This window comes from Aulonocara sp. 'chitande type north' Nkhata Bay, linkage group LG20 (genome assembly GCF_057382095.1).
Source record: "Aulonocara sp. 'chitande type north' Nkhata Bay isolate Kocher_YH1m ecotype deep benthic linkage group LG20, A_spYH_male_GT1.1, whole genome shotgun sequence".
In the NCBI taxonomy this organism is placed as follows: domain Eukaryota; kingdom Metazoa; phylum Chordata; class Actinopteri; order Cichliformes; family Cichlidae; genus Aulonocara; species Aulonocara sp. 'chitande type north' Nkhata Bay.
In genome coordinates this window covers 34,619,400-34,632,263 of record NC_141363.1, presented here as the reverse complement: position 1 = coordinate 34,632,263, position 12,864 = coordinate 34,619,400, and the positions used below count along the sequence as shown (strand labels likewise).

General features: G+C 40.1%; 1 protein-coding gene across 3 annotated transcripts in view; it reads right to left on the bottom strand.

Annotated features, from left to right (window-relative positions):
* Window positions 1-12,864, bottom strand: part of LOC147306095 (metabotropic glutamate receptor 4-like) — a 201,107-nt gene that overhangs the window by 123,602 nt on the left and 64,641 nt on the right. For all 3 annotated transcript variants that reach the window (XM_086276116.1, XM_086276114.1, XM_086276115.1), the window contains one exon: window positions 11,271-12,278. In XM_086276116.1, coding sequence (XP_086132242.1) covers window positions 11,271-11,804 — 534 coding nt within the window. In that variant the 5' untranslated portion in view covers window positions 11,805-12,278. The remainder of the gene's footprint in view (window positions 1-11,270; window positions 12,279-12,864) is intronic.

The window sequence follows — 12,864 nt, the reverse complement described above, 5'->3', positions numbered from 1 at the left end:
GATGATGGACCACAGGTTCTCAATGGGGTTCAGATCAGGTGAACAAGGTGGCCATGTCATTAGTTTTTCTTCTTTTATACCCTTTCTTGCCAGCCACGCTGTGGAGTACTTGGACGCGTGTGATGGAGCATTGTCCTGCATGAAAATCATGTTTTTCTTGAAGGATGCAAACTTCTTCCTGTACCACTGCTTGAAGAAGGTGTCTTCCAGAAACTGGCAGTAGGACTGGGAGTTGAGCTTGACTCCATTCTCAACCCATTCCCAGGCCCCACAAGCTCATCTTTGATGATACCAGCCCAAACCAGTACTCCACCTCCACCTTGCTGGCGCCTGAGTCGGACTGGAGCTCTCTGCCCTTTACCAATCCAGCCACGGGCCCATCCATCTGGCCCATCAAGACTCACTCTCATTTCATCAGTCCATAAAACCTTAGAAAAACCAGTCTTGAGATATTTCTTGGCCCAGTCTTGACGTTTCAGCTTGTGTGTCTTGTTCAGTGGTGGTCGTCTTTCAGCCTTTCTTACCTTGGCCATGTCTCTGAGTATTGCACACCTTGTGCTTTTGGGCACTCCAGTGATGTTGCAGCTCTGAAATATGGCCAAACTGGTGGCAAGTGGCATCTTGGCAGCTGCACGCTTGACTTTTCTCAGTTCATGGGCAGTTATTTTGCGCCTTGGTTTTTCCACAAGCTTCTTGCGACCCTGTTGACTATTTTAAATGAAATGCTTGATTGTTCGATGATCACGCTTCAATTTTGAGACTGCTGCATCCCTCTGCAAGATATCTCACTATTTTTGACTTTTCTGAGCCTGTCAAGTCCTTCTTTTGACCCATTTTGCCAAAGGAAAGGAAGTTGCCTAATAATTATGCACACCTGATATAGGGTGTTGATGCCATTAGACCACACCCCTTCTCATTACAGAGATGCACATCACCTAATATGCTTAATTGGTAGTAGGCTTTCGAGCCTATACAGCTTGGAGTAAGACAACATGCATGAAGAGGATGATGTGGACAAAATACTCATTTGCCTAATAATTCTGCACTCCCTGTATAAACCTTCATATCCACTATTACAACTATTACATGATTAATACGCTGAGAGTGTGGTGGTGTCTCCCAAGGCACCTGGTATTAAATACAGTCATAGAAGGGCACTGTTATAAAAGGGCTCGTGTGGTTCATGCTTAGCCAGCTACATCAATGGTCTCATCACACACGACAACAACATCTTAACATATGGGAAGAGGTTTCTCTAGAGAGAAATGTATATTATGTTATATATGTTAATGATTTGTTTATATGACAGCATTTTCTAATTATAATGTTGTTGTAAATACCATAAATGGTCACATCATATTGTTCAAGGTGATACAACATAAAATGTGATTGTCACCAAAAGAAAGTTGGAAAAGAGTAGTGACATTCAGCACAGCACAAAGCTGATATAACCAAAAAGGCTTTCTTAGTTACTGCCTGGTGCCAACATACTACCAAAAGTGTAGTGGTACTGCATTCTGGAATTGGGTAGATTTTGTCAGTAAAGAGTTCTGCTGCTTTCAGATGGCTATGGGATTTAATGTAAGAGCTAAAACCTCTTCATGCAGCTGGGCACGGGTACCGTACTCAACTGGCTAGAGGGCAGTGAGTAATTTAAATGGCAAATTAAATTTTAGGTGTTATTGTGTTATTGCTTTTTATTTAGTTGGCTTTCGTTGACAAAGTGACTATATTGGGAGTAGAGTCGCCTTGTGCCAGAAAGACACGTGGTTTTGGGGTGCGTGTTCTCAGGGATTTCACCAAAATAATAGCAACTCATTTCGCACAGCTACATCTGCATGAACCACCAGCCTATTTGCTCATGTCAGTGACTCACCATGAAAAAACACAGGCCATGTTTTTTTTTTTCTTTAATGCAAAATAATGATCGAACACACTATTTTGCAGAAAAAGTACAAATAGAAAAAAAAACATGTCTCAAGATTTTGATTCCTCACCTTGTCATTTGAGTATGACAGTGCTTGACACAAGGCAGAATCACAACTTTCCCTAGTCCTGTTTATTTCTCAATTATAGCTTGAATATACTCTTTTCATGGTAAATCCCAACTGCCCCTGAACAGAAAGCGAGTCCTTTTGTGTGACACAGCAGTGACTCACGAGGAGCTCCATGTTGTCTCATGTGTTAGAAGGCTGGATGATGTCCAAGCTGCTTAGCCTGAAGACGGCCAAACTTTTTCTTTCTATCCCTGCTGGAGGGTAGTCTGAGGATATCGCCTGGCATTAGGCTGACAGAACAATTCCTTTAAGAGCTCAGGCAACTTTACAGTGGCTCTATGAAAATTTTATTATATTGACCTTTTCTTCCTCATATGTTTTATATTTATTAGTCCGTGGAAGCTGCTGTGCTGAAATTAATAAATAACTGAGCTCTCTGTTCAGTCATATCTCAGCAGCTGACAATGTCACTTTGCCTCCTCAAAATAAAATAATAAAAAAAAATTGCTCTCCCACAATCAATAAGGAAGCTGTCATGGTGCTATTGATTACTCTTCATTTAAAGCTGCTTGAGTTACTTAAGATTTTCTGTTTTCTCGTTTTTGTAGCTTTAAACCTTTGTTAAAGTCTGAGTAAATTTTAAGCAGCGCTGCCTCACACAGCAGGACAGTGATGGACTGGTGGGCTGATGGTGAGATTATGCAGGTGAGACAGCTCCGAGCCTTTTATCCCACGCTCTTTTCAAGAAAACTATTTGATGGCTGTGCTCTATTTGTGGTGCTCTGTGTGAAGATGTGAGGTTTTGTAAACTTTTATAGAAAAGCCAGAGCAGGGAACAGACACATTAAAAAGCTAGAAATCGGGATTTTGCAATCACTAAGGTATGGTGACAGTTCTAACACGGAGAACATAAGCAAACCCCGCTGGTATTTATATTGCGCTTTTCATTGTCAGTCTTGGCTTCTGGATTTTTTTTCAGCAGTGCTCAGCAGAATAAAATGATACATTTAAAAAAGAAACAGCATTTTTTTTCCCTCCTCCTGCTGTTATTTCCTCAGTAGGTCTGCTGGTGCACACTAATTAAAGGAGAGTAATTAATTTGAGTGAAACCTAACATATCACCAAAAAAAATGCACAAGAACAGACAGCCACACAGTAGCTTTTTTGTCACTGTGCTCTGTGATTACCAGCGGTGGTTCGTGTTTCCTGCAGAGGGATTTTCAAACAGCAGGAGGACGGGGATAAAATACTGCCAGGAATAAAACACAAGGTTCTGGGCAGCCTTCACTCATGAATGTCCTGGGAATTGACCGCTTGGGCTTGGGTGAACAAAGTGAGTTGAGTTGGAACTAATCCCGAACTAAAGGAGCTGCTCCTCTGTTGTTAGAGCATGGTGGATGGTGGACGTCTGCAATCTGGGGTCAAGAAAGACGGCTTCACAGATTTGATTTGCCCAGTTGTAAAAGCCAAGTTGAAGGGTGTGCAAAAAAAGAAAACATGGAAAGCTCACTGGTCTTTGAACACATTCAGAAACATTGCTTCCTGTTTGTTTTTAAGGCAATTCACCTTTCTTTTGGTTTGTGTTGGTTAGAGTTTACGGATGCATCGAATTAGTGCATGAGATTTGCTGGATGCGGATGTGTGGATTTCAAGGAAAAGGGCCGCGTGAATAAGCGAATATACTGTGTTGTGCACCAAATTACCCTCGGAGGTGCATGAGAGCGAGTTTAGTCAGAATGAGTTCTCGTGTTCAAAGCCTTCTCTTCTTAATCATCACCTAGTTCCAGGATGTTGAGCCTCAGGGAATTTGTCAAGGCACACCTGAGGCTGCCCGCGAAATAAAGCACTGACAAGTCAAAGTGTCACATGTAGCCATACCACTATTATTTTGTGGGATGACTTATTACACCAAGGTTCCCATTAATTTCAGGCATTTAAACCATTCTCATTATAAAACCATCAAGCGCTGAGAGAGTCATCTTGTCCATCAAGTTAGAGACATCCTATGTTTCCCTAATCATTGTGTTATTTGAGCAGTGGGTCAAATGGCTTTGGTAATGTGAAATGGGTAAGTTGTAGTGATAAACCCTCACAGAAAGGTCACCATGCTATAAAGGAAAACTTCATAACAGTCACATCTTGTCCTCCCAAGAAAAAAAATAGCAATTTTATGGAGCATTTACTAACTAAATAGCAAAATATGTCCAGTGGCAATGAAGCAGAATCAGGTGCTTCTCAACGCTATAGGTCAAACTGTCAAAGGAGGAAAGAAGGTGGAGTACACTGATTCAAACAGGCTGATGTTTCACAGTTACTCTCTCCTGGAGATTTATTATTATTAATACATTCAATTTCCTGTTTAACCAATTATACAATGATAACTGAACAGTACACCAGAAGGACGTCCTACAAAAAAGATGGATTAGTTATCAAGCTGTTGAACTTAAGTGAGAGTTTTCAGTGTGTCAAAAAGATGGCTCTCTTTTTACCTGGTGTGATCATCATAGTAACTAAGGCTGAACATGTAACCTGGTGGAGAACAGCTTATTATTAAATGTTTCACTTTAAGAGCTGCTAGAGGCACCATATTTTTACTGAAGCTTTTATTTAGAATAGAATTTATCATATTCTTTTAGTGCAATATAGATTCTTTGCTGTACTAATATGTTGTGATGATCACATGATTCACATGATTTTCTGCAGCATTACCAATTTGTCTTATTTGTTGCACACTGGGTTTTTTTTTTTTGGTTTTTTTTTTTTACTGTTTTCATAGATGAATATCACCTGTTCCTAATAATGTCTATGATTGGAGTAGGCAGTGCTCAGCTTGATTTTGGGCAGACAAAGAGTCAAATGACATGTAAAACGCTCTTTTATGTGAGCGCACACAGAGGCAAAAGCAGAAAGCCTGGGTTTATAACCACCACTGTGATACCAATTATCTTTCGATGGGGTCAACGTTTTTTATCAACCCAGCTGACACAAAGAAAGCCTGGCTTTGTTGAACTTGCTTTATACCCTTCAGGTATGGATTGTCACAAATGGTTTGCTATGGTCTCCAGTGTGACTGATGATGATATAGTGGTGTCTCAGCCTTTTTGCACAAATAAAGGCTTTAAATTTGTGTGCGCTCCTTTTCGTCTAAAATATGTGTAAATAATATTTTCACTTACAGCTCGTCTTAACATAACAGATTAATCCATTATTAACATACAATACCGATTTTTTTTAATGCCATTTTTATTCAGGTCCGACAGTGACATTAATAAATAATATATACATTAATGTCTGGATGAATGGACGGGCCATTAACAAGAGAAAGTAAAAAGCACGTGCAGATTTTTGAGATCCTTTAAAGCTTTCAGCCTATCGTCACTGTGGGCTGATTGGGTAATCCAATAAGAGCCCTGTCTCAACAGTGAAATGCTGAGGAGGAGTAAGGCACTGTGCCTGAGGGGCTCTGCCTCTAATGAGGGAGGAGAGAGGCGGATGCAAGGTCTCTGCTTCACAGACAGCACAACAGGCAGCTGCAGAAGGATGACAAATTACAGGAAAAACCAACATAAAATATTTTAGTAGCAGCTTGAGTTTGCCTGGTACTGATTTTTGTCAAGTATGTCGACTGAACTCTGCTTAAGGAATGGACCACCATCCTTCCAAAAGATATTCTATCGTTTGATGTTTTGCTAATGATGGTGAAGAGTGCTTTCTAAGAAACTGGTGAAAAGCATTTCCCATCAGTAAACCATTTAGTGACACCTGTGCATTCTATGGATTGGGTCATAGTTATACTGACAAAGGTCACTCCCTTAATGATACTTCCCAATAACTCAACAAATAGCAATGATCCGTCGGTTTAAACTGATTTATGGTGATTCAAACTATTCAAGGAAAATGCCCCACACAATATAAAAATCATCAGATCCCCTCACTAAAAGGGTCAAGGATTCCAGTTATTCCCTTGATTTGTCACCTGTCAGTAGATAACCTTCTTCTTTGAGCTGCTTTCGCAGTATACACAGCTAACGCCTCTGCTCTCTTCCTTCCATCTGTCTCCACTGTTCCAAACTCACATCTCCACCATGGAAATTACTCCAGACTGACTGTGCTTGCTTGTACCTAATTTAGAGAGCTGCTGTGCAGAAGTTGCCATAGCTTCCCCTTCTTTGTCTAAAAGCTTATGATTGTCTCAGCAAGTCAGCTTCTATACGTGAAACAAGGTGCATGCTCCTGCACTCTCTGACTGCAGCAACTATATTCCTCAAGCCAGTCAGTGGGGCTGTTTTCCATGATGTATAAGAGATAAAATTAAAAGCCTGGGGCTTTAATTACACACAGTCTATCTTGAGTATCATAAGCAACCAACCACTAATTATTTCAAGTGCTGGTGCACTATGCTCCTGCTTATATGGTAATATAAAGACCCGAAAAATGAAAACACACCAAGAGCTAGACCCAGTGATGAGGGAATGAATAGAGAGAGCTTTCAACCCCAATCCCTGGGCGTAAATTACGTAACAATATAGTAAAATATTCATGGAGCACCATGGGGACGGAATCCTGGCTGCTCTGAAGTGCTGAGCAAACACTACACCCTCAGCCACTCCTCCACTAAGGAGGATAAGGAAAAACCCATAAGCAACGAGCTGAGAAACAATTGCAGTGATCAAGATTGCAAGCAGCACTGGTTCCAATATGTTGAGTTTGCATTCTTTCATTTGTGTGCCCTGTCAATCAAATTATTAGGAGAACGCAATGAAATAACTTGAGTTACACATAAAGCCGAAAGTAGCTTCTGAAATGATCACTCATACACCAATGTATGATGTACTGGAGGTCAAAGGGACTCATCAGCATCATCATTCAGCTTCAGCCCAACCTCTCAGGTGAACATAAAAGACATAAGCTGAAAGAAGCTACACCGAGTGTTTGTCAGCAGAAATGGTGATGTGGAACCTTCCTTACCACACAAAGGAGCCCCACTTGTGTTTTTATGTGACGTTAATGATGGAGAAAAACAGTCTGAATGTGACGAGCAGTGCTGTGCGAAAGTAATACGTTAGCTTTACTTACCAGTAGTCTATATCCTTAAAGGAAGAAAGAGAGTGGCTTCCGATGGACCTCAATAACTTTTACACCCTGATTTTCAACAGTTTAAAATGCAAATAGTATTTGTTCGAAAAAGCTATGATGAAAGTTTATAGTTGCAGGTTTTTAATAGAACAACCAGCCTATGGCATACATACATGTTGTTACATGTTACATACATACTGTTTCTGCACCTGTTTTTAACTACAATCCCACAAACTGATTTGTCCACATCTGCCTTAATTAATTATTGCCTGCATGTCCCACACAATGCCTTTGAACAACTTTCAGGCAATGAGATTATTTTTTAGGGGTTTTCTTTTCCACTGGCACTACGAGAACATGAAAACCAGTGTTTCTTAAATTGCTGTACTTTGCCTTAAAGCATGGTAGGGGCTCTAAACATTATAGGTTCTTTTTTCTTTTCTTTTTTTAGCCACAGTAGTAGTACCTTGGAGCAAGGTACACCTGTATTATTTACGCAGACAAATACACTAAAATTCAGATCAACTGTTTTATTATACTATAACTTGCTATATTTAGCTAAACATCAGTTAACAGAGGAATCAAGTAATATACTGCAGGGGAGTATTAAAGAGGATGGTGGATATGATGGAGCGAACCTAAGCAAAATAGGAACATCCTGCTAAAATCATTTAAGTATTAAACACAAACATTGAATCCTAAATAAATTAAAAAAAAATAAATAAAAATTATTTATATATATATATATATATATATATATATATATATATATATATATATATATATAAATATATATCGAGAAAGAGAGAGAGAGACACATGAGTATATATGCAAAACCATTTTGTGATCTGGTGTAGTGTTAATATTTTTTCAAAATATTAAACCCTGTGTTATTTTTTTTCACCTGGGGCCACTTCTGGGCCCCCTACAAATCACATTTCCATGGCTTCCTGTTTCTCTATCAGTATGATTCATAAAAATTTGTTCCGCCTGTCAAGTACAAAATAGAAGATAAGTTGATTAAAGGCTTTTAAGTCTTCCCAGTTCTCAACAATATATATTTGAAATACTATACACAGGAATATATTTAACAAAAAACCTTAAGAAGCTTTGCCACTATTATTGAAACTAACTTTTCTTTTTTTTCTTTTTTGCAGCTCCTATAAAGCATTTGGTGGGGGGATAAGCATCATCAAAGACAGAAACACAACCCAAGGGGAAAACCATATTTACCTGTTGTGTCTGTTATATATATCTATATAGCTATATATAGATATATATATATTTCTAATTCAGTCACACTGATCAGTGCCTATTTTCCAGACTGTCTTTCAGTGTGCTTAACTATCTGCCATATTTAAGGTGAATACAAAAATAATAATAATAGTAATAATTGTCCCTATAATTGATCAGAGATGATCCAACATGTAAAAGGATTACAAACAAATCAAATCAATCAATTCGTTACTTATCTGCACTCTGTTTCCTTTTCTATGAAGTAGCAGCCCTATGATCAGCCTGTTTACTTCCCATGTTTTTTTTTTTTAAATAAAGCAGGAAATGCAGTGATAGAAGACCTCCTTGTTTTTTTTGCCTGTTAGTCGATGACTATTGAAGGCTGACGCATTCACATGTGTTCCATTACCTAAAAGCTTTCTCTCTTCCCATTTGGTTCTACTGCCATAACAGAGAGCTGCACTAGAGTAGGTCATGGTAATTCAGCGTCAGCACTGTGATATACATAACATGCTCAGCTGATAGCTGCTCCCAATACCTCACATTACATGCACCATGTCAAGGACAGACTGAAGATTCTAGGAATGCACATAAAAGTGGATTTGGCCATTCAGTGCTTGTGTGAGCATTTAAAGATAACTTCCTTGTGTAGGAAAATACAGTAAAATACAATATACAAACTCTGTAATATGTCCACTGCTCTGTTTCCAGCTGCCTTTGTTATAGACGTGTTTGTCTTTTTCAAATATCAAAGTGTATGTCTTATTATCTTTGCAATGATTTTTTTGTAAAAAGGTTGTTTTTATCAGCCATCTCTTGAAATATTGTATAGTGTTTGCTACTTGAAGTGCACTAGCAGCATTCTGTAGTGTTCTCCTCTGCCCCTTAGAGGGATTTGCCAAGTCATTCTCAAGGCCCTGTCAAGGAGGCTGTTCGAGCCCACTGGGCAGATACCTTTAAGGCCATTGTCCGTCAAAAAGGATTGCTGCTTATTCTGGCTTGAGCCTCTAGGGTAAATAATTTGTCCACCCCAGCCCATCCAAGACCTATCAAAAATATGAGTTGCACTACACTCAGAGGAAACTCTTTGCCCAAGAACACTGTGTTTTGGATGGTGCAGCTCTATGCCCTTTAGAGGAGGAAAAAAGGAAAAGGCAAAATAATTTATTCCCACAACAGGATTTGGCATGCAATTTGGAACACACAACATCTCACTGGCAAACTCCTGTCCAAACACAAGCTTGCCAATTAGCTGTGTGAAGATGTCTCACAAGCCTGTGAGTGGACAGGCCCTCCTCTGGCAGTTCGTGCGCCCTCCACAAGGAGTCCTGGCAGCCTTGTTTGGTGGGAAATTTGCTATTGGAGAGCTGTAGAGCAGCATGAGGTGCAGCAGTCATTGGAGGCTTTTTGGCCTCCCTGGATACACATCTTAGCTACGTCTTGAAAACTGCGTCTGGTGTCTTTGTGCTTGCCATCTTGCCCTCTGCATGAAGTTTAAAGGTGCATGTGTTGGTGTATTTCAGCTCTTGCTTTTCAGTGTTTGTGCTCTCTGCTAAGAAATGTCTCATAGTTGTTATGTTTTGGCTTGAGCAGAAAAGATGATGACGAGCGCTGTGGTAACATCTCATATCGACTCGTAAAAAATGGAGTCCTGTACAGGCTGAACTGATGTTGACACATGTCGTAGGCTGTTGGGGCTTTGTACTCACCAAGCTGTGTTGACTGCTTTCCTCTGCCTTGCTGTGCAGTAACACAGTTCCTGTGTGAGCTGTGTCACCAACTTCATATTGCTCAGTGGGTACAATAATTACAAGGTTTTGTGACAGATTTTAGCATGGCACCAGAAAAAGAAGAAGTCACTCCAGTACTTTGGAGAATTTGGAGTCTCATTCTTTGACACCAATCAGGCTTCTTTAGGATGGAATATTGTACTATGTACCTTTCTACTCTTTCTGTTGAGACATTCGTTGACCTTAGCGGCTGGCTGGTAGAACTTAAAAGAAGTTAAATCAGTGTCACAGCAGGTGTTACTGACCTGATCTTCTTTTAACAGATAAAGTCTGTGTAAATATCACAAAGGCTATCTAAAGTATTACCTATAATTTGAACAACAGTGGAAGCTCTAACTATCTTCTCTGCTCCTCAATAGTCTCTTAAAGCTTAAAGGATAAAAGGAAGAGGAAAAGTAAGCCCCTCATATAGTATATGTTCAGTCCTCAGACAGTTACATTCATACAGATTGACTTGCAAATTGTTAGTTAGTGAATTCATGAATAACTAATTAGAGATCCTCACTTGTCTTCATAGACTGAGGGTTTCAATGCATAACCACTGTTTTCTCACTGCTACCAAGTCTAAAACAAAGACACAGTCCTTATGCTCATTAGTTTGGATGTCGCCTGTAGTTTGGTTTGACAGCATTAAGCAGGTATTATATAAACTTTGTCAAATATTGTTTATGTTTTGTTCTCATTCGCACATTTCACATCTGTTAACCCAAAAAAATGCAGAGTCTCATTTTATACTCTATGTCCAATAGTAGTGCAGGGAGCTCACGATGCCATGCATGGCTTCCCTGAATTAATTAGAAGAGGGCTGACTGACGACCATTGGCAAATTAATGTCATCAGTGAGCAGAATTATGGTATAATGATTAGCGCCTAATTTTCTGGACAGTAGGAAAATGTTTGAAACTGATGTCAGTTAGACTTGTGAAGAAAAGACATATAGGAAAGCAGGAGGAACATGGCCTCGGAGAGGTTGTGTTTACTTTTTTATACTATATTTACAGTGTGGTGATGCTGATGTGGTGTAATATTGGTTATACTGTTTTTCATTGAAAGTCTAGTGAATTTAAGTTTGCTGCACAGGATATGTTTTGAGGTGTTCCATGTAAAAAGCACTTTCCAAACATGATTAGAAAAAGGAAAATAGGAAGTATATACTGAAGAGCAAACTGACCTTGAAGAGACGCAAAATGTTGGCTACCATGATTGACACGGAGCTGGCAGATGCACCAATTACTCCCACCACTCTCTCGGGCTTAGTGATGATGGGCGGCCCTCCGCTGAGACATTTGACATCAGTTGAGTCTTTCTCAATCAGTGCCTGAACAAATGTCAGTGACTGTTCCAGAGCGTGGGTGTCCCGTGAGCAGGTGTCCAGTATGCGTGCCCCCAGAGTGATATTAGGCAGCAGCTCATTGTCATTATTGATACGATCCAGGGCAAATAACATGGCCTCCAGCCTATGGATTCCTTTCTCCTTCTTCAGCTCTCCACAAGCTTTGCCGTCATTTCCTCTCGCGTGCACCGGAAACAGCCCGCCTAGGGATATGTCCCCATCAATACGTATTGAGTTTAGGTGTGTATGGCCCGGCATTTTCGGTTTGGCAGCCAAGGAGATCAAGACATAACAAGCCAGCAGCAACACCCAGCAGCAGACACCTTTGTGGCAGCCAATCCATGCTCTCTCAAAGCCTCTTTGCAGAGTCATAATGAAAGGCTAAACCCGCATCCAAATACAAATTCAAGTCCTTTGAAAATGAAAGAGGTGTGCACACATATACCCGCACACACATACAAATGTCCTGAAGGTTTAGCCGCAATATTTTTCAGAGCACGGTTGTCTTCAGAAGTCTCTTCTCATGGTTTCTAGCTCTGCAACAAATTCGCTAATACTAATTATGCAGCTGTGCTCTCTTTATCTCTTACCCTTTCTTCTTTCCTCTTTGTGTTTCACTCACTTTTCCTGCACCTTAGAGTTGTGGATACATGCAGTAACTAAACAGTACAGAGTGTTCTGAGGTGGAGTCCACAGAGAGAAGCTCTCATAAGGCAAGAACAAAGGTGGGAAGCTTGCCTCTCTTCTCTGGTTCTCCAGAATCACTCAGGTGCATTTAGCTTTCCTCTTGGTGTGTCAAACAGGCAGAAAGTTACAAGGCCAGCCAGTGGGCTCCACAGTGGGTGCCTGCAAAGAGAGAGAAGAGGTGTCAGAGGCCCTGAAGAAAAGAGCAGGAAAAGCCACTTTTGGAAATAAAAGGAAATGAAAGATGGAATGGAATCTCAGTCATTAAATTTCAATAAAGATGGCTTTATGCAGGGTTTGGCCTTTTATTAGTGTCAGTCAATGTTAAGGTTTTCTCTTTGTAGAATCTCCTAGAAAAGGCACAGTTTATGGTTAGTGTGTGTTAGAGAAGCTGCAATGTCACGCATGCTTTTTTAATTGACATCATATTCAAAGGGGCACATAATGCTAGCTTTGGACAGCCAAAGCTCTAGTCTAGTTTGTCGATTCTTAGATTCAAGCAGAAATAATACCAGAACCCAGCACTATACACAGGAAATCTATTCTGTGTTGCACCCATGCCTCAACTGCTTTCAGAGTACTGCAATGAATTATTTCTATGTGCCTTGAGCATAACTGATTTGCTCCTGGTTGGCAGTGTTCCATAGGCTTTATAACGGCACACTGCTCTCTTCATGTAGATCGTCTCCAGGGCGTTATACCAAAGGTTATGAAACACGCTAGCAAATTAAGAGCACATGATTCTGAA